Source organism: Bacillus rossius, chromosome 1 (assembly GCF_032445375.1).
Source record: "Bacillus rossius redtenbacheri isolate Brsri chromosome 1, Brsri_v3, whole genome shotgun sequence".
NCBI classification, from domain to species: domain Eukaryota; kingdom Metazoa; phylum Arthropoda; class Insecta; order Phasmatodea; family Bacillidae; genus Bacillus; species Bacillus rossius.
This window is the reverse complement of record NC_086330.1, coordinates 43,491,783-43,508,960: the sequence shown is the minus strand read 5'-3', so window position 1 is coordinate 43,508,960 and position 17,178 is coordinate 43,491,783. Positions and strand designations below refer to the sequence as shown.

Below are 17,178 nucleotides of genomic sequence, written 5' to 3'. Positions count from 1 at the left end.
TTAACTTTTGGAATACATCAAAAATGTTTTGTCGGCGACTGCATATAAGTCATCGAGTAAGCCTATCCTTTTAACTAACTAAACTCTCTATTTTTTTAAATAAACCCTGGCGGACGGCGGCTATTATTCCGTGCGCCTGCCGAATGGAGTGAACAGTGGACACCGAGCACGCATTCTATGTAATTCGAGGAGAACTATGAGAAATATTTACATTTCAGAAGTTTCGTTGCCGCGGCCCGCGTGTACAACACAAGTAATTGCAACTGGCTTGTTTCCGTGTGTATAGTTGGTTCGATTGATAACTGATATACTGATAGTGTTATGAGCACATATCTGTAACTCGACACGATTGGAAAACATATTTTTTTTGGAAATAATACGGATTTTTGTAAGTATGTATTATTTCTGCTTGTAAAAAACAAAATAACGTTAACCCTAATGGTGGTGCCAAGGCACCTGTGGCACCTACCGTGCGCACGCCTATGGCTGTAACTGTTAGTGGCAGCACGCAACCACATATGTTCGGGTTTTTTGGACATCGAGAAACGTACCAAAAATATTGGTGTCAAATGAATATATTTTGATAACTTAGATAATTTAAATGATATAAACACAACTTTAAGAATTTGTGATTAAACGGTGCCAATGAACGAAACATGAAAGCCAAGACATGTTTTACACCCTATCATTGCATTTAATATTTAAATTTTGTGTATACATCATTATTACATTACATACAGTCTGTTGACGACTTCGGTTCGGCGGAAGCGATGACGGGTTCTTCCGTCTGTGGGCCGATCGTGGTATTCACAAATATAATTTTAGCAAAAGTGAATAGTGGCGAATCACTGCCAGATTTCTCTCGTACCACCCTGCTCATGTTCCTTCACGACATTGAGTTTGAGTATTTATGAAGGGGAAACAAGCCACAGGCGGGAGCTCGACTGTAGCTCGTCGCTCATGACAACAGTTCGTCAATTATTTCCAAGCTCCTGTGCACGAGGCTACAATCACTGGCCACACAAATGAACTGGGAAACCCGACAACACTCACGCCTACCCCCGACTCAGAATCGAGCCCCGAGACGCGCGCCACTGTCGCCCTTGTGGAATACACAGACACGGTCTTAGCTGCACGGGCAGAGAAACAACCGACTGCAGCAGCGGCGGCGGCGGCAGCAGAAGCAGAAGAGGGGGAAATAAGGGGGGGGGGGGGAACCTGGCACCTAGTTGTAGTGTTGGGCAGGGCTATTCACTTGACTAAATCGATTAATTTGAAACAGTTCTGTATTAACGATTAGTTGAAAAGATTCGTTCATTTTGTTCTTTTAGTTCTGACCACCGACAACGGGATCTGGCACATCTCAAAGAGTCATGACTCGATTCTCTCATTCGAGTAATCGTTTGGTCTGGGCGAATTGCCTTGTCGTAATATCGTCGGCTCAGGTAGCTGAAATTACAGACGTTTAGCTTTACACTGACTGTTACAAAAAAAATGTCTTGAACATATTTCAAAGCTCTCACAGATCAATTTATTAAACGCGGTACTTGTTGGGTCGCTAAACCCCACTACCATCCGTTTTTATATTAACTTATTTTCTTTGATTGGTTATCGCTTGCTCTGCGAACACGCACAAGCTGCGATAGCTGATTGATTACTCTGGCCCTCGACGTCATGAGTCGTTTTAGGAACGAATCGGACTGGCCGGTTCACTTCTCTCGTTCTGCTTTTTATATTCTCCCGAATCGTGTCCAGCTTTCAAGTAATCGACTCTCGAAGAACCGATTCCCTACATCGTGATCGAAGCATATACTTTCGCTCGCTCAAAGATTAGTTCGTATTGAACGAATCGTTCACGAACGACACATCACTACTTAGTTTGTCCTTGGACACCCCCCCGGAGAAGTGCTGGCGCATCACCATCCGGGCAACAGGGCGCAATACTGCCTCTACCGAGAGGCCACTCAGGTGCTCGGGGCCGTGACCAGCCCCATCGAGGCAGAGGCGTAGCACAGCAGTTCCAGCAGCAGCATTTCAGCAGATGTCGACGCCCCAAGCTGCACAACACGCCGGGCGAGAGAGTGCGGGAGCTGGCAGCAATGCTAGCCACAGCACTGCCAAATACACTGGAGACCAATACCAGACAACTCCAGTAAGATAGATGGCACACTTCCATGCCCAGTATGATCCATGACGGTACTTCTTACCTACATAACATTAAAAATATATCTCTTTAATACATTTGGTACCAATATTTTGACAACGTAAATGACTATTTTATGTTAGGAAACAATGTTTTTCAATCATTGTACAGATTTATGGGGAAAATTAATCTCCAGTGCTTCAAAATCCTTTAAAAAAAAATGTGCGCGTGGAGTCCACGTGCGACAGAAGTGAAACTTCTTGCTTATTAGTTATAGAGATAAATTACTAATATATTTTTTTAATATAACGAGAAATAATAGTTGAGAATAGTAAGGATGCAAGTATCATGAATGTATTCTTATAAAGTTGGAAACGTAGCTGATGTTGCGAGCCCATGTGTTTTTTTGGGGTACTCTCGCATCCCCAATAATGAATTCCTTCAATTCTCCATTCTCAGCTTATCACACATATTTGTGAATCACACAATTTGAGAATTTTCGTCAAAGTATAATATATATATATATTATTATTAAAAAAATCTTATTCTGTAGGACTGTAAATCCCTATTCTATTGAGAACCTCCTCCTGTGGGGAAATACCCTTTCTGTAGTGAAGTCCCAGTCAGATGTGCAGATTTGCTGAACTTCAAGTTTTTGATGTTATAACTTTCCTGGTTCAACATGAGTGGCAGAAAGCGGGATGTTGTATGGCTTTCAGTTTTAATTGGTGAGGACCAAAATAATATAATAATAAAAAAATTAGTTTAATGCAAAAAAAAAGTTTTTTTTTTCAACCCTGCACTCCAATCAAACGCTGTGATGATTATGGCCAACGGGCATGGCCAATACCTTCCTTAGTTTGCCAGCCCTGTGTTCATGGCATGTGTCCGTTCTCTGCTCTCGCTGTCCACGAAATACAGGGTGCGGCAGAGAGGACGGACGGTTTTAAAAAAATCACAAAATAGTTAATTTTTACGCAAAAACAAATTTATTGATGCAATCAGGTTCACAAGAAAATAGCATTTGAGACAGTCAAGTGTGGAAAATCACATCAGGCATGTGGTGGCCGAAATTGTTGATGCAGTGCTGGAGGCGTTCTTTGAAGTTCGCGTAGACTCTCTCCAACATCGCTCTCTCAACTTGGGCGACTTCCACGCGAATTGCGTCCTTCAATTCGTCCAGAGTTCGGGGCTTGTTCTCGTATACTCTAGCCTTGAGGTGTCCCCATAAGAAAAAATCGCATATGGAGTTCGAACTGTTCGCGGAGCTCCTCTTGGTCTTCTGTTGATCAGTTCACCATGCCTGCAAAGTGATTCAACCCAACGAAGGATGGTGTTTCGAGAGGGAACACTCTATTGATAAATGTTGAAGTGGCGACGAAACTCACGCTGTACGACAGTGACTGACTCATTATTTCGGACGAAACAATCATAGGTGAAAACGCGGTGCTCCACCGTCCAAAGCTCCATGACGACAACTGGTAAAACAATGCTAGGAACTCACGAGTCAAACGGCACCCTCACCACCTCTCGTAGACGGAGGGGGAGAGTACTACCCATCTCAAAAACGTCCATCCTCTCTGCCACACCCTGTATAAAGAACCAAATAAAATTAAAAACAACAAATGTTAAGGCATGTTGTTTATTAGGGGGAAAATCAAAATACTTTTCAAAAAAACAAACATTCCTAAATCAACAAGAGTTGATTTAAACAGAGGCGTGGGATCCCAAAATTTGTATTCTTTGTGCCTTCTTTTAAATAAAAAATAATAATTAAACAATTCTTTCAGTTGCAGCAGAAAAATTTACCTCAACGCAAAAAAAAAAAAAAAAAAAAAAGGCTTTTTAAGATGCTGTTGTTTTCATCTCAAGTAAAATCTGGTTCTCTTAACCAACACACTGATTCCACCTAGTCACCTAGTCACGACCCTCTGACTGAGCCACACTTAGCTACAGGAAGACTTTTCCTAAGGGGCAGTCGTACAAAGAAAGGACGCAGCTGCAAAACATGACATTAAATAAGTCTGAGATTGGCCTTGGAATATGTTTTCAAACACTGAACTATAATAGTTCCATATAAATTTGATGAAAAAATGTTTAACACATGAACTTAAGTATTTAACTGAATGTAAAAAATATACCTGCAAAAACAGAATAATACAATTCCCACTTGAAAGTGGGCATCACCCCCCCCCCCCCCCCCCCCCCCCCTCCACCTCTTCCTCTGGAGCTGCACTTGGGACAGAGGTGGTACCTGGGTTAAAATCCAGTGTAGCAATCCTGATTTTGGTTTCCCTTGGTCTTCCTTAAATTGCTCCAGACAAATGCTGGGCTGGTTTCTTTACGATATGCTATGGCTAGAGATAAGAGTTTATTGTTTTACATTAAGTCCAATTTAGTTTTTTAAAACAGACAATTTTGGTGTTACTAGTTTTATTTTTATAAAAGCTGTTTTGTAATATGTACTCTGCCAAAATAGTGGTAAAACTTATATGCTGAACTTTTACCAAAAGTAAAATTTGTCTACAATAGATACATTCAGAATAAGAAAAATATATTAGCAAGCATTTGTGGCTAGAAAGTGATTCAATAAGAGATGCACAATATATCAAATTAAATTAATTTTTTTGCTCCATGCACTTTGGTATGTTTTTTTTGTCCTGAAATGACATTCCCTGAATTTAAAATACTAAACAATTACTTTTTTTATGATTTAAAAGTTAAGTGCTTTTTGATTTCATCGCAATTCACCATATAATCTTGTCTTTAGTTATGCAGATTGCTTTTCCAATATCCTGAGGCTGCATCATTGCATTGGTTACCTACTAGTGGAGGAATTCCAATTGGCAGAGCATTGATTGCATCAAGAATTCAGTTTGCTTAACCTTTAAGTACCTCAAGCAAACTAGTACGGCTTCCAGACATCCTCCTTTTGTAGTCTTGGCAACAGTCCATTCTTGTTTTTTAAGAAAGTAGTATATTAAAAAACTGTAAATGTGTCCAAAAAAAAAGCATTTTACTGTGACAGACTTGAGTCAGATGCATTTAAAAGTCTTATGATTAATAACATGACTACAATTTATTGCATGTCACTTGATTTGTATTACCTTTAAAATGGTTTCTTTTTTTATACTTAATATTTATTTTTAAATTTAATTTCCTGCAATGTGCATTCTGAAAAAATACCCAGATATGACCGTTTAACTTTATGCTCATATGCAAAAAAAATGAAAATATAAAATTAACATAACATTATACTATTAAAAATTTTTCTTTGTATTCTTTTTCTGCTATCAGTTGTTTCAAGTGTCCTCTTGTAATAAGCAAACTCTAACCCTAAACTCAGGTGTACAAGTGCCTGCATTGCCCTAACTGCAGCACCCAGGTATCAGACGAGCAAGAACTACCAACGTGCTGCAAGTAAATTAAGTACAGATGTACATAAAAGGGCATGTGAGGGTTAGTTAAATCACTTCCAGTCTTGTTATGTGTATTAAGTGATTCTGGAACTGTTGATAAGCACTAATAGTCAATGTAAACTTACCACAATATTTTTTTTTAAGTTCATTGCCAAAAACACAAAAAAAAATGTTGCAATGAACACAAAATTGTTTCAGAATTTTCTTATGGGACGGAATACTTTTATTTCAACATAATTTTTTAGTGCCAGTATTTGAAGTATGATTTCAAAAGCTAAGAGCACCTATACTTGTGGAAATTTGCGAAGGGCTATATCCTGATATGCTCTACCCTTTATGCCCATGGTAATTCAAATACATACATAATGAATCAAATAAACTGAACTATATTTTCCAAGTCTCAATGTTTTTTTCTAACAATATATGGTTTTTAAGGAACTAATTAAATTATTACTGGTATTTTGTAGGGATATTTTTTGAGAACCCTAAACTTTGAATTTAAAATTAATCTCTAAGAATAACATACCATAACATCAATATTTACAGTTCATACAGTTAAATTTTAAAGCAGAACTTACATTAAAGCCATATCTCACTGATAATTGGAAATTTGTTATTTATTTTTGAGTTGAATGAAAAAAGACTCCATGTAAAGTTTATCAAATTTATTAATATTAATTATTGTGTAGGTTAATTGTATACAGACATTTTTGAGGCTTCAAACTATACTCAGGTCTGGGTGTGAAGTAAAGATACCAAATATGTTCTGTTTCTCTCACGTAACAATATTTAATTTATGACTTTCAACAAATCCATCCAATAAAAACATAAAAAATACTTTACACAAGCTGTATGTATTGTTTGCATATAAAACAGAACTGTGTGAAAATTGATTTTTACACATACAGCACAAAATTAAATAATTTGATTTAGATAAGTGGATGTAAAGCAATTAACAAAGTAGATGCAATTAGAATCATACTAAAACAGCAATAAACTTAATATATATATATACACACACACACACGCATGCACACACACACATTTATTACATACCAAAACAACCTACTAGTACAACCAATCATTGTTTGTATGTAGTTGTAGTTTTAAATATTAAGCAAAAATATGAAATATAAACAACTTATATAGGAACTTGACCATGTGCAAGAAAATGCTTTTACTAACTTACTTACATAATCACACAACCAGATTAAACAAATGTTAAAATACAATGTAGGTAAGTGCATTTCGATGTTGCTTGGCATACAAAATGTTTTAGCACAAAGCTCACTGAATAGTTTCTCGAGAATTTTTCTTTCCTTTTGTAATCAACTGATGACACATACTTCTGAAAAAAATAATCACCACCAGCACAACATAAGAAAAGTACTGTAGGATGAAAAATACAAATCGTTTCAAACTGAAGGGGGGAAAAGGAGAGGGGGAGGGTCGTGTTGTGTGTGTGGCCCGGGGGAAGTGTACATGCGTGCATCAAACAGAAATTTGTTTTGTAATTTTATAATTTTCCCAAAATACATTTAAGATAGATTTTATGAAGGAATCAAAGGTGGAGAGAGAAAAACAAAAGGTAGAACGAGTAGATACGAACAAATTTATAAATTGAGTCAAGTTTTAAATACTTGACTCATGCCTGATTTTAAAGCTAGAAAAATTTTAGTAGTTTAACATCTGCTCCAGGCAAACAACTGAAAAACACTAATGAAACCTTGTTATAATCCAGGAGTGACATGAGATTAACTATTTTGTGATTGTAAAGCTCCAACAATGAAGTTCAGTAGAAAACCTGATAAACTGATAAGTTGATACTAAAATTATTAAATTTGTAAAATTGACCATCTCACAAAATTGTAATTTTTTTTTCAGTAGCGAAAGTTTATGATTTGTTTAAAGTAATTTTTAGGTTTTTTTTGCTAATAATAAGAACATAATTCTTGGTATTCCTTATTAGATGAAAATAATAATTTAATGTTTGAAACGTTTAGTAAGAAAACAAGAACATGGTGTATTTTATCTCTGGGGTACAGAAATATACATTGGTTACAAATTAAGTATTTCAGATTCATTGTTATTTTTATTGTTATTTACAATTTACTTTAATAAATATTATTATTTTTCTGCAATATTTTGGCTGCTTTCTTTTTACTATCTTGTACTGTGATTATGAGTTTTATTTATTTTGAGATGTAGTTTCAGTCAGTTTATGTAAGTTACATTTATTTTGTTTATTATAACCAATTTTAAAGACACAAAAGTTTAATTTGTTTGTAAACTTTATGTTCGTACCCATAATTAGGTAAATTTTTCAGTAGTAATAAATGGTCCTTAAAATGGGCTACAGTATACTTTATTTTTACTCGGACATTAGTTGAACAGTGTGTCATAAAAGAAAAAAGACGTACAAAATACACATATTTTGTTTAGCATCCACCAAACCAAAAATAATAATGCAACAATAATTGTTTTTAGTGTATTATCCAATATTTGTATGATGAAATGAAAGTAGTATGGAAGTTTCCATTTTAATGTTACAAATCCCTAAATTAAGTTTTTAACTTCGAAACAACTGCACAAATGTATTTTAGTTTTCTTGGTGCTCATAATACACTTAAAGAGTTAATTTTACATTTACTAATATTAGCTTGTTGAAATATTTTGAAAATGTAAATTCTAATGGCCTAGTTTACAGGAAAAACTAAAGTGTTAATTGAAGTTGTAACATTATTCGAAAATATAAATACTGTGTTATGGACTGGTACAATAACAGTGATTCAAAAACATGGAGTACATAATGCCATCACTTGAATTATTAAAATCCTGTTTGTTGAGCTTGAAAGAAAAATGAAGAAGAAGAAAACAAACCTAACTACGTGACTTGAAAGTACTACATTTGTTACAGTACTTGACTTGACTTGCCATTAATATACACTACTGGTAAAAGTATAAAATTATTTGTCTGGCTGCACAATTGGTAATTGTATAACTTAGAAACAACTTCTGCTAAGTCAAAAATGTTTTTGATGGCTAACTTAAAGCTTAATTGAACATAAGGAACAGTATATATCATTACACTACATCTCATGGGTAATAAGAGGTGAATAGGGTTTTGATGACTATATTTTCCAGTAATAATTTAACTTTTTCACTAAATTATGTTTTGTCAATGGTTTTGCATATTTCAATAATTCTGTTGATTGTAATTTTGCTCATAATGGGAGTGAATTTATTTATTTATTTTTTCCATAAAAGATGTTGAGGGAAATAAATTATATATTTAATCTTATATGTGATTAAGTATACTGAAATTATTTATTATGGAAACAAAATATAAGCCATCAAAAATCTAGTACAACAAGAAGTCAAATATAAACTAACTTAATAAAATTCTTTTATTTATGCAAAGATTATTTTATCATTTCAGCAGATATTACCTTTAATTTTTTTTATTAATTCGTGATGAATGAATATCCGATATTAAGCTGCAAATTCTTGAAATGTTGCAGTTTACATGAATTATTTCTGAACACATTAACTTGTGCCTGATCATCTTTACTACAAATATTGATAAAATTAAGGGGGCATACATTGGGGACTTTGACAAAACATATGTGATAGGTTGGTATGAGCTCATTGCCCAGATGTGAGATGGTGGTGTCTAAAAGCATACCTCGACTTTCTGGTGTGTCGGACTCGTCCATTTCTGCCATCATTATAAGTGATTTAGTGTTCTCTGCCTGGCTCATCCATATTTGGACCTTCCAAATCATGAATCAAATACAAATTCCATATTAAACACAGGTCGATGCACCAGTTTAAAGCAACAAAATTGAGGTAAAAGTTTGTATCATGTGATAATACGTAACTTTATGTTATTAAACTATTGTGAATTAATGAAAAAAAACACTAACAAGTTCTAATTTTGAATATGCTTACAGGCAAAAACACCCATATAATATTTGGACTACCTATCAGGAATTGCCTATTACTGTTTTGATGAACACAATATCTTTTAAGATACCGCAAACTGCAACCGTTTTATATTTTTGTGTAAGAATATATAATTGTATGAACAACATAATAATAAACTAGCTGCAGTACACTGTGTTTTCCGGGCTGAACACAGGGTGATATATTGTCCACGAGTTAAAGCAAAATGGATAGTGTGGTGGACATAGAGAAATGACACACAATAGCTGTTTGTATGTCTATGACTTATGATTTTCTGTTTACCCAAGGCAATCGGTTGAACGGTTTAGAAGTTGATGCACTGCAGTGCTATCTAGTGGTGTGTTATAGAAAAATAGATATCACGAAAATATTCTAAGTATTCAAATATTTATGTATGCTAGTTTTTATGATGATCGGTTGAATTGTTTAGAAGTTAATGTGCTGCATTGCCATCTAGCGATGAGTTACAATGGTTAGCATAAAAACCTTCTCCATGAAAAAAACACTTCGATGTGCCAATTATTAAAGCGATTAGTCAAATGGTGTCAGAGTTTATCAACGTCATACATACCAACGTACAATTTTATATATAAAATATTTATTACAGCGTTTGCTGGCGAGTTAACACCATAACACATATCTAAGAACCATCACCGATGAATCACAAACCTTTTACAGAAAACCGTATCAAAATTGAAGATAAATGGCAACATTTGTTTTGTGCACACACAACCTCTCACCCTAAATGCACATACCTTCTCCGTTATATTGCGGGTAAAAATAAATTCTGACTAATTTAATACTAAGGAAGTTTTAATTTTTTTAAATTTTCAACTTCTGTATTTACAGTAATAGTTTGCTTCATCAAAAATTATTTCAGCCAAAGCTTTCAGATGAATTATAATGGATTTGATGACTTTTTTGTTTTGCTACCCTTGTTATTTCCACCCCTTGCAGTAATGGTTTGTTACATAAAAATTACTTTATACAAAAGTTTTCAGCAATATTTAAAAAGTTAAACTAATATAAACATTAATTTGATAGAGTATATGGTAGGCAAGTTTATTTATTTTCTTATTTCCACCCTAGGTTTTCAACCCCTGCAGTAATGGTTTGTATTATCAAAAATGGTTTCAGAAAAAGTTTTAGAGAAAAATTATAAGATTTACAAACAATTAGATGGTATACCTACTAAGAGAATGATTTATTTTTTATTTTTTGTTTTAACCCTTCTTTATCCACCCCTTGCAGCAATTGTTTGTTGTATCAAAAATTATTTCAAACAAAGTTTTGATAATATTTATAATGTTTACAAACAATTTGAACGGATTTGATAGTGTGCCTATGAAGGGAGCTATGAATTTTGTTTCTTCATTCAACTCTTATTTATTCCACCCCTTGCAGTAATGGTTGGTCGTATAAAAAATTATTTCAGACAAATGTTATAGATGATAATTTAAGGTTTTAACATAAAACAAAACAAATCTAATAGTGTACATGGTACGGAAATAACGATTTTATAAAAATATAACTTTATTTTTTCAACCCCCTGCAACAATGGTTCGTCTTAACAAATATTGTTTTAGGCAAAAGTTCTTGATAAATATTACAAGTTTTACAAACAAGTTGAATGGATTTGATAGTTTACACACTAAGGGAGATATGATTATTTTTTAAACTCTACCTCTCATTTTTTAAACCCCTTGCAGCAATGGTTTGTCTAATCAAAAAGGTGTTTCAGACAAAAGTATTGGATGAAAATTATAAGATTAACAAAAAATTTTTTCAAATTCTATGTTGTGCCTATGAAGGGAGATATGATTTTTTTTGCCCTCCAACCCTTGTTTTTTCAACCTCTTGCAGTTATGTTTGGTCGTATCAAAAAGATTCAGACGAAAGATTTTGGTATTTCTCCTACAAGTTATAATACTTTCAAACGGATGTGATGTTTTCCATACTATGGGAGTAACAGTAATTTTTCTGTTTTTCAAAAAACCTTCCCCAATTTTATCCCTTTGGTCTGATGATGCCCATTAACAAACTCAACCGAGATTTTCCACTACTAGGTTTTTTTTATCAGTTTGGAAGTGATTTGTGAAAACTTTTGGTAGTTATTGTGTCCATAAATTTGTGATATATATAAACTTTTGATTTGGTGATGGTTTTGGGGTCTATTAACCATGAAACTAAAAACTATATAAAAATTTTCTGGAAGTCGCACCATGGTAACGGCTACAATAAAGAGTACATCTTATAAATCTACCAAACAGCTAGGATCATGTACCACAGAATCAAGCCATTAGGATCAAGGGATAAACTTATATACATGATACAGAATTTTTACTCTTTTTTCCTACATAAGTTTTTTATATGTGTTAATGTAATTCTAGCAATTACATAGATATTTCAAAATTTGGTGACAGTGTTAATGATCTTATCAACATTGTTTATCTATGTGAATTCTATTTTTAAAGGCAACCAATATTACATCAAAACAGTTATTCTTGCCACACAATAAATTGTTGTAAATACTTCAAACTGAGTAATTTATCTTACATACTCAATTGTAATCACATTGGGTAATATCTCTAATTAACAATCACATTTGGGAACTGAATATTTCTATGCTAACAGATTAGCATACTTCTAGATTCTACCAAGGACTTGTTGGTAGAAACCATGACAAGATAGTTTCTGACCAGAAGCATAAAAAGACAATTTTTTTCTGGGAAAAGGGCCATGGATAGGGTGGAAATTATAGATATTTTTATAGTTCTTTAAGGATTTTGTGGTGGGGGGGGGGGAGGTGTTTCCCACCATCCCTCTTCCTCAGATGTTGCTCCTGTTTCTGAAATCCACAAACTACACAAGCTACAATGTAGTTATGTTAAGTGTATGTAAAAACAGAACTTTTACTGGAAAAAAGTAACTGTTGGCTTACATCTTAAAAATATATATATCACTAAGGGGTCCAAATTTTTAACTGATATTGTAAAGCACCAATTATAGTTATCTATAGCAAAATAAAATTTACTGCACATTTTTTGAACTCAATTTTCCTTTTGCTGAACACTCGCTTGAGTACATAATCTCACGACCCCAACACTCGCACTTGTCATATCATTATTAATACAAATCCTTAATTTTCAACACACGTACAAATATTTAAATAAAGCTTAATTATGTATATGCAGCCAAAATCAATCATTGTTGTTTTGATTACTGTTGGTTTATCAATATTGTCGTTCGTAAAGAGCTGTGATAACATTCGTTGATTATTAATGTAAACAAACTTCTGAAAATAATATAACAACTCCCAAAAGAAACTACACTTTATTCCAATATTTTGCAGTAACACTACATAATCCTGTGCACACAGCCCTAATTACAAAAATTTATCACAGAAGTCCATTGCCATGTGATGCTCTGATTATGCAACTGTATGCCACGTAAGAAATTGGTATTTTCTTAAAGTTTTTAGCTGACCCTGAACAAAAAGTCACATGATCCAAATCATCAAAATACTTAAAAACATTATCTTTTCATTTATTTCATCAACTTGCCACAATTAAATTTTTACAAACATTATCTGCTCGGGGTTGCCTCTTTTATGCTGGCAAGGATTATTATTAAAACACTGTTTTGCCCACCAAGCTGTCAAACTGCGTCATTAACCTAGCCGCCGGCAATGGTTCAGTAGGAATCAAAGATGGCTTCCCACTAGCAGTCTATATATCTCTATGTCATTGGTATAGTATTTTAAAACATTAATATATTTTCAAATTATCAAATTAAAATCAATAAATAATAACTATTAACTAACATAACACTTAAATCTATACGAAATATTACACATATGTTCATATTCTCCAACTTTTGCATCAACAGAATGACAAATGTTGCCTTTAGAGCTTACATATTAATAACTTTATTTAAGAAAATGTTATTTAAATTTTTTCAACAATTTTTGGACAGAATACATTTCTTTTAGCCTATATTAAAAGAGAGAGAGAGAGAGAGATGTTATAAATGTCAACCTTACCTGCTGGTACAGTAAATCTCTGCGTCTTCCCTTCGGCTCCAGCGGGAGAAGAGGAATCAACAGCCCGAGGCAAGACTGAAACTTCTCCAGTGCTATTCCATACTGACCCTCTGCCAAGTACTGCTGTGCGGCCGTGCCAATCTCCAGTGCCGTGATCAGGCTGGGAGTGGGTGCGCACAGCCTGTCTGCAGGAAATAGGCATTGCAACTCAAACTTAAGACTATGTCTCTTATGCCATTTTGGTTATTTGAGTTTACTGTCATTACAGGGGCAAGTTTTTAAATGGGACCCCGCCTACCTGGGCACAATTATGGTGCGCAGAGCTTCAGAAAGAAACATGCAATTTATGGACAGCTCAAGATTTCAGGGTGGGGTATGTTTACAAAAAGCATTTAAGAATACCCTGAGGAGAGGTGAGGCTCCTCTTCAGATTTTTCATGCGGATTTCAGATGTTGACCTTAGCGGCCAGGTCGCGTCACTGCGATGCCGGCGTGTTAAGTTTGCTCACAGTTTATCATTACTGTGGGTTTTCAATTCAGTTTTTTAGTAGGTCACATTTCAAATTTTCACACTTGATATTGCCTTTAAAACTACACCAATGTTCAACAATCAGGAAAAACTACTAATCCAGCACGGCCGTGGTCCAGAACATGCCCGATTTAAGACATTTCACTGCACTAGAGTTCAAGTGCTGTTCCTGTCGATCTATCACAATATCTCTTTTGCGTATGATGTTTGGTGGAAAACTTAGACACAGGATACGTACTAAACTTTTTTTTTGATAGCTGTAAATTGTTATGTGAGTAGCCATAATTATGAGCACTTGTACAAAGTTTTACTACTCTTAGACAAATACTTAGAAAATATCAGATGATGAAATTTGTGATGAAACATAATTTGCAAGAGAGCTATCACAAAAAAATTACAGGCAGTGGCAGTTCTAGACTTCGTGGGGCCCTGGTTTATTTACTTTTATGGAGGCCCTCCCCTGGAAACTTTGAAAAATTAACACTTTCAAAGAAAATTTTAAGACAACTTCAAATTTAAATTTTGATGATGGTTTTGATAATTTATCTTAAGAAATGTTGATATACTTTCCTGGTAAATTATCCTCCCGTCAGTTTTTTAAATGCTTACAATCTGGTGGAATTGCTTTATTGTACATGGCAATAAATGCTTTACAAGTTTTTCTAATACGAAATCATGAATTGAAAAATGTATACACCAGCACTTCAGTTTATGTGCTACTAAAATTTTAATTTTCCTTTTCACATTAATGTCCATATTTTTAGCAGGACACTAGACAAACTAGTAAAATAAAAATGAAAAATACTGACACTGGCCTAGACAATAGCGGGGCCTGGGCAATTGCCCGGCTTGCCATGCCCTGGAACCGCCCCTGCTTAAACAACAGCAACGACAAGAAACCAAATTTCCAACATGGTATGTGAGACAGTCCTAAATGAAGAAAATCAAGCTATAGTATAGAAGCTATAGAATTTCACTATCACAATTAATTTTTAACATAAGTAGAAAACATGTAGTCAAATTAAGAAAATTAAAAACTTTTATCAAAGAAAAGGAACATACATCATTAATATTACAATTTTAAGTATTTTGATTAATAGCCTAATAGGATAACATAGGAGTTTAATAAAATGTGATTAACACAATAACTAGAAGTGGAATGGTTCTGTTTCCATTAATGTGTTATAAAATTAATTTAGTTTCTACTATGAAATGTTTTGTTTCTCCATGTGTGTTGCAAAATCGTGTTCCATTTATTACACCCGGATACAAACAAGAATCACAAAGAAAATGTTCCGTTTCTCATTACAATTATTATTGAGTAGAGTAATGAAATGGTTACTGTGCAATTGTTTGGACATTTTATCATCAAAATGGTAAATGTACACTTGTAAAAATGATGCGCTAATATATAGTAATGATTGAGGAATATGAGGTTCAAAGGATAGCCCAATAGTCAAAGTCCATGTCTATTCATTCACTACATTGCTATACTACATCTTGAAATATATTAGTCAGTCCAAGGTCTGTCCAAAAAAGGAATACTAATTGGTTCTAGTCCGTGAACTACTGTCCCTTAACACTCTCACAACACTACCCATTTGCATGTCATGTTGCTAACACCACTACTTTGCCGTTCTCTCTTATACAAACCCCCCCCCTCCCCCCCCAAGACACTCTTGCAAGCCCAACAGTCGCTCGTCACTTTACGTGTTGCTAAACTGAAAGGCTGACTCAACTGGTTGGCTGAAGCACTTTTATATATATATATATATATATATATATATATATATATATATATATATATATATATATAAAACCTGTCGGGGTGGCGGAAGAAAGATCTCAAAGTTTTCCGACTGTGCTGTCGCAAATTTATTTCATAAGTGGCCTAGAAACTGCTGAATAGCGCAGCATTCAAGGTTGCACTTTCCAGGCCAGAAATGTGGAGGCGCGGGCGCTGCTGCGTGATGACGAACAGGAGCTGGGATGCTAAGGGTACAGTGATCACTACGGGTACAGTATCCAAGAGGCAGCCAGTGTAGCACGCTGAGCAATCACCTGGGGCATCGAGTCTCTCGCGCAACAGGTAGACTGGCAGTCTCTAGTCGTACCAATATTTACTCTCTGATCTTGGGAGTTACTGAATATCTTCTTGCTCTTTCATGTATAACAGTTACAAACTTGACTTTATTAAGCAAAAATTTGACCACTATTTGCTAATATTTATTAAGTGCAAAATGTCAGCATTTGACCTCTTCAGGTATCAAACTCAGATCACCTTGTGGGGGGTTGAATGATCTGGACACTATTAAACTATTGTGGCCTCATTTCACTCTTGAAAACATTCAAAATGCTACTCCATTAAAAATAAATAAATAAATAAAATAAAAAATGCTAATTTCTGCACTATAGTACTTACAAAGTTCTGAATTATCGCTAGAAATTTTTGTTTGCGAACACGAAGCTTCTGACGAGCCAGGATTTTCTTCCTTGTATACCAAACGTTTTAGCTCCTCTGCCCTCTTGATGTAATCATGTACTCTAGCTCTTAATGCAGCTTTCTTTTTGACATCTGGCTCAGCTGCACGGGAGAAAAACAAAACTAATGAAATGAGAAAGGTCTGAAACCTATCTTATTTACCTTAATTACATGAAAAATAAACAAAATGCACAAAAATATTATATTTTATGGCATAATTGCTTGCTCAAAGAAGTCCAAGAAAGAAAAAAGAAAAAAAGAAACTTCCAGAAGTATGTGAATAATATTTGTTAAAATGTAATAATTACATCACATGTATGTATTTGAAACTATTAGTTAGTCTAAAATGCTGTTTAACAATATTTTTTTAGAAAGTAGTTTATTCATTTTTCCTTTTCTCTATTTTTTATTGTTTCATGTTTTTAGTTAAATGATTGGTATTTTAAAAAGAATAAGTACAACAAATAATCATTACTTAGAATGTTAAAATACTTTTATAGTCTACAGATAAATGGTTAATTAATAAAAATGAATACTGATATAAATTAAAACATTTTACGAACTAATGGTAGTCCCAAATATTATAATCCTTTAATA

General features: G+C 34.2%; 1 protein-coding gene across 2 annotated transcripts in view; it reads right to left on the bottom strand.

Annotated features, from left to right (window-relative positions):
* Window positions 1-6,326: 6,326 nt before the first annotated feature.
* Window positions 6,327-17,178, bottom strand: part of LOC134535295 (serine/threonine-protein kinase ULK3) — a 45,325-nt gene continuing 34,473 nt past the window's right edge. The window contains exons 6-9 of one of the 2 annotated variants that reach the window (XM_063374374.1): window positions 16,522-16,683; window positions 13,571-13,755; window positions 9,248-9,335; window positions 6,327-6,910 (exon numbers count right to left, since the gene is read on the bottom strand). In XM_063374374.1, coding sequence (XP_063230444.1) covers window positions 6,891-6,910; window positions 9,248-9,335; window positions 13,571-13,755; window positions 16,522-16,683 — 455 coding nt within the window. In that variant the 3' untranslated portion in view covers window positions 6,327-6,890. The remainder of the gene's footprint in view (window positions 6,911-9,247; window positions 9,336-13,570; window positions 13,756-16,521; window positions 16,684-17,178) is intronic. The other variant, XM_063374366.1, reaches the window with a different exon arrangement.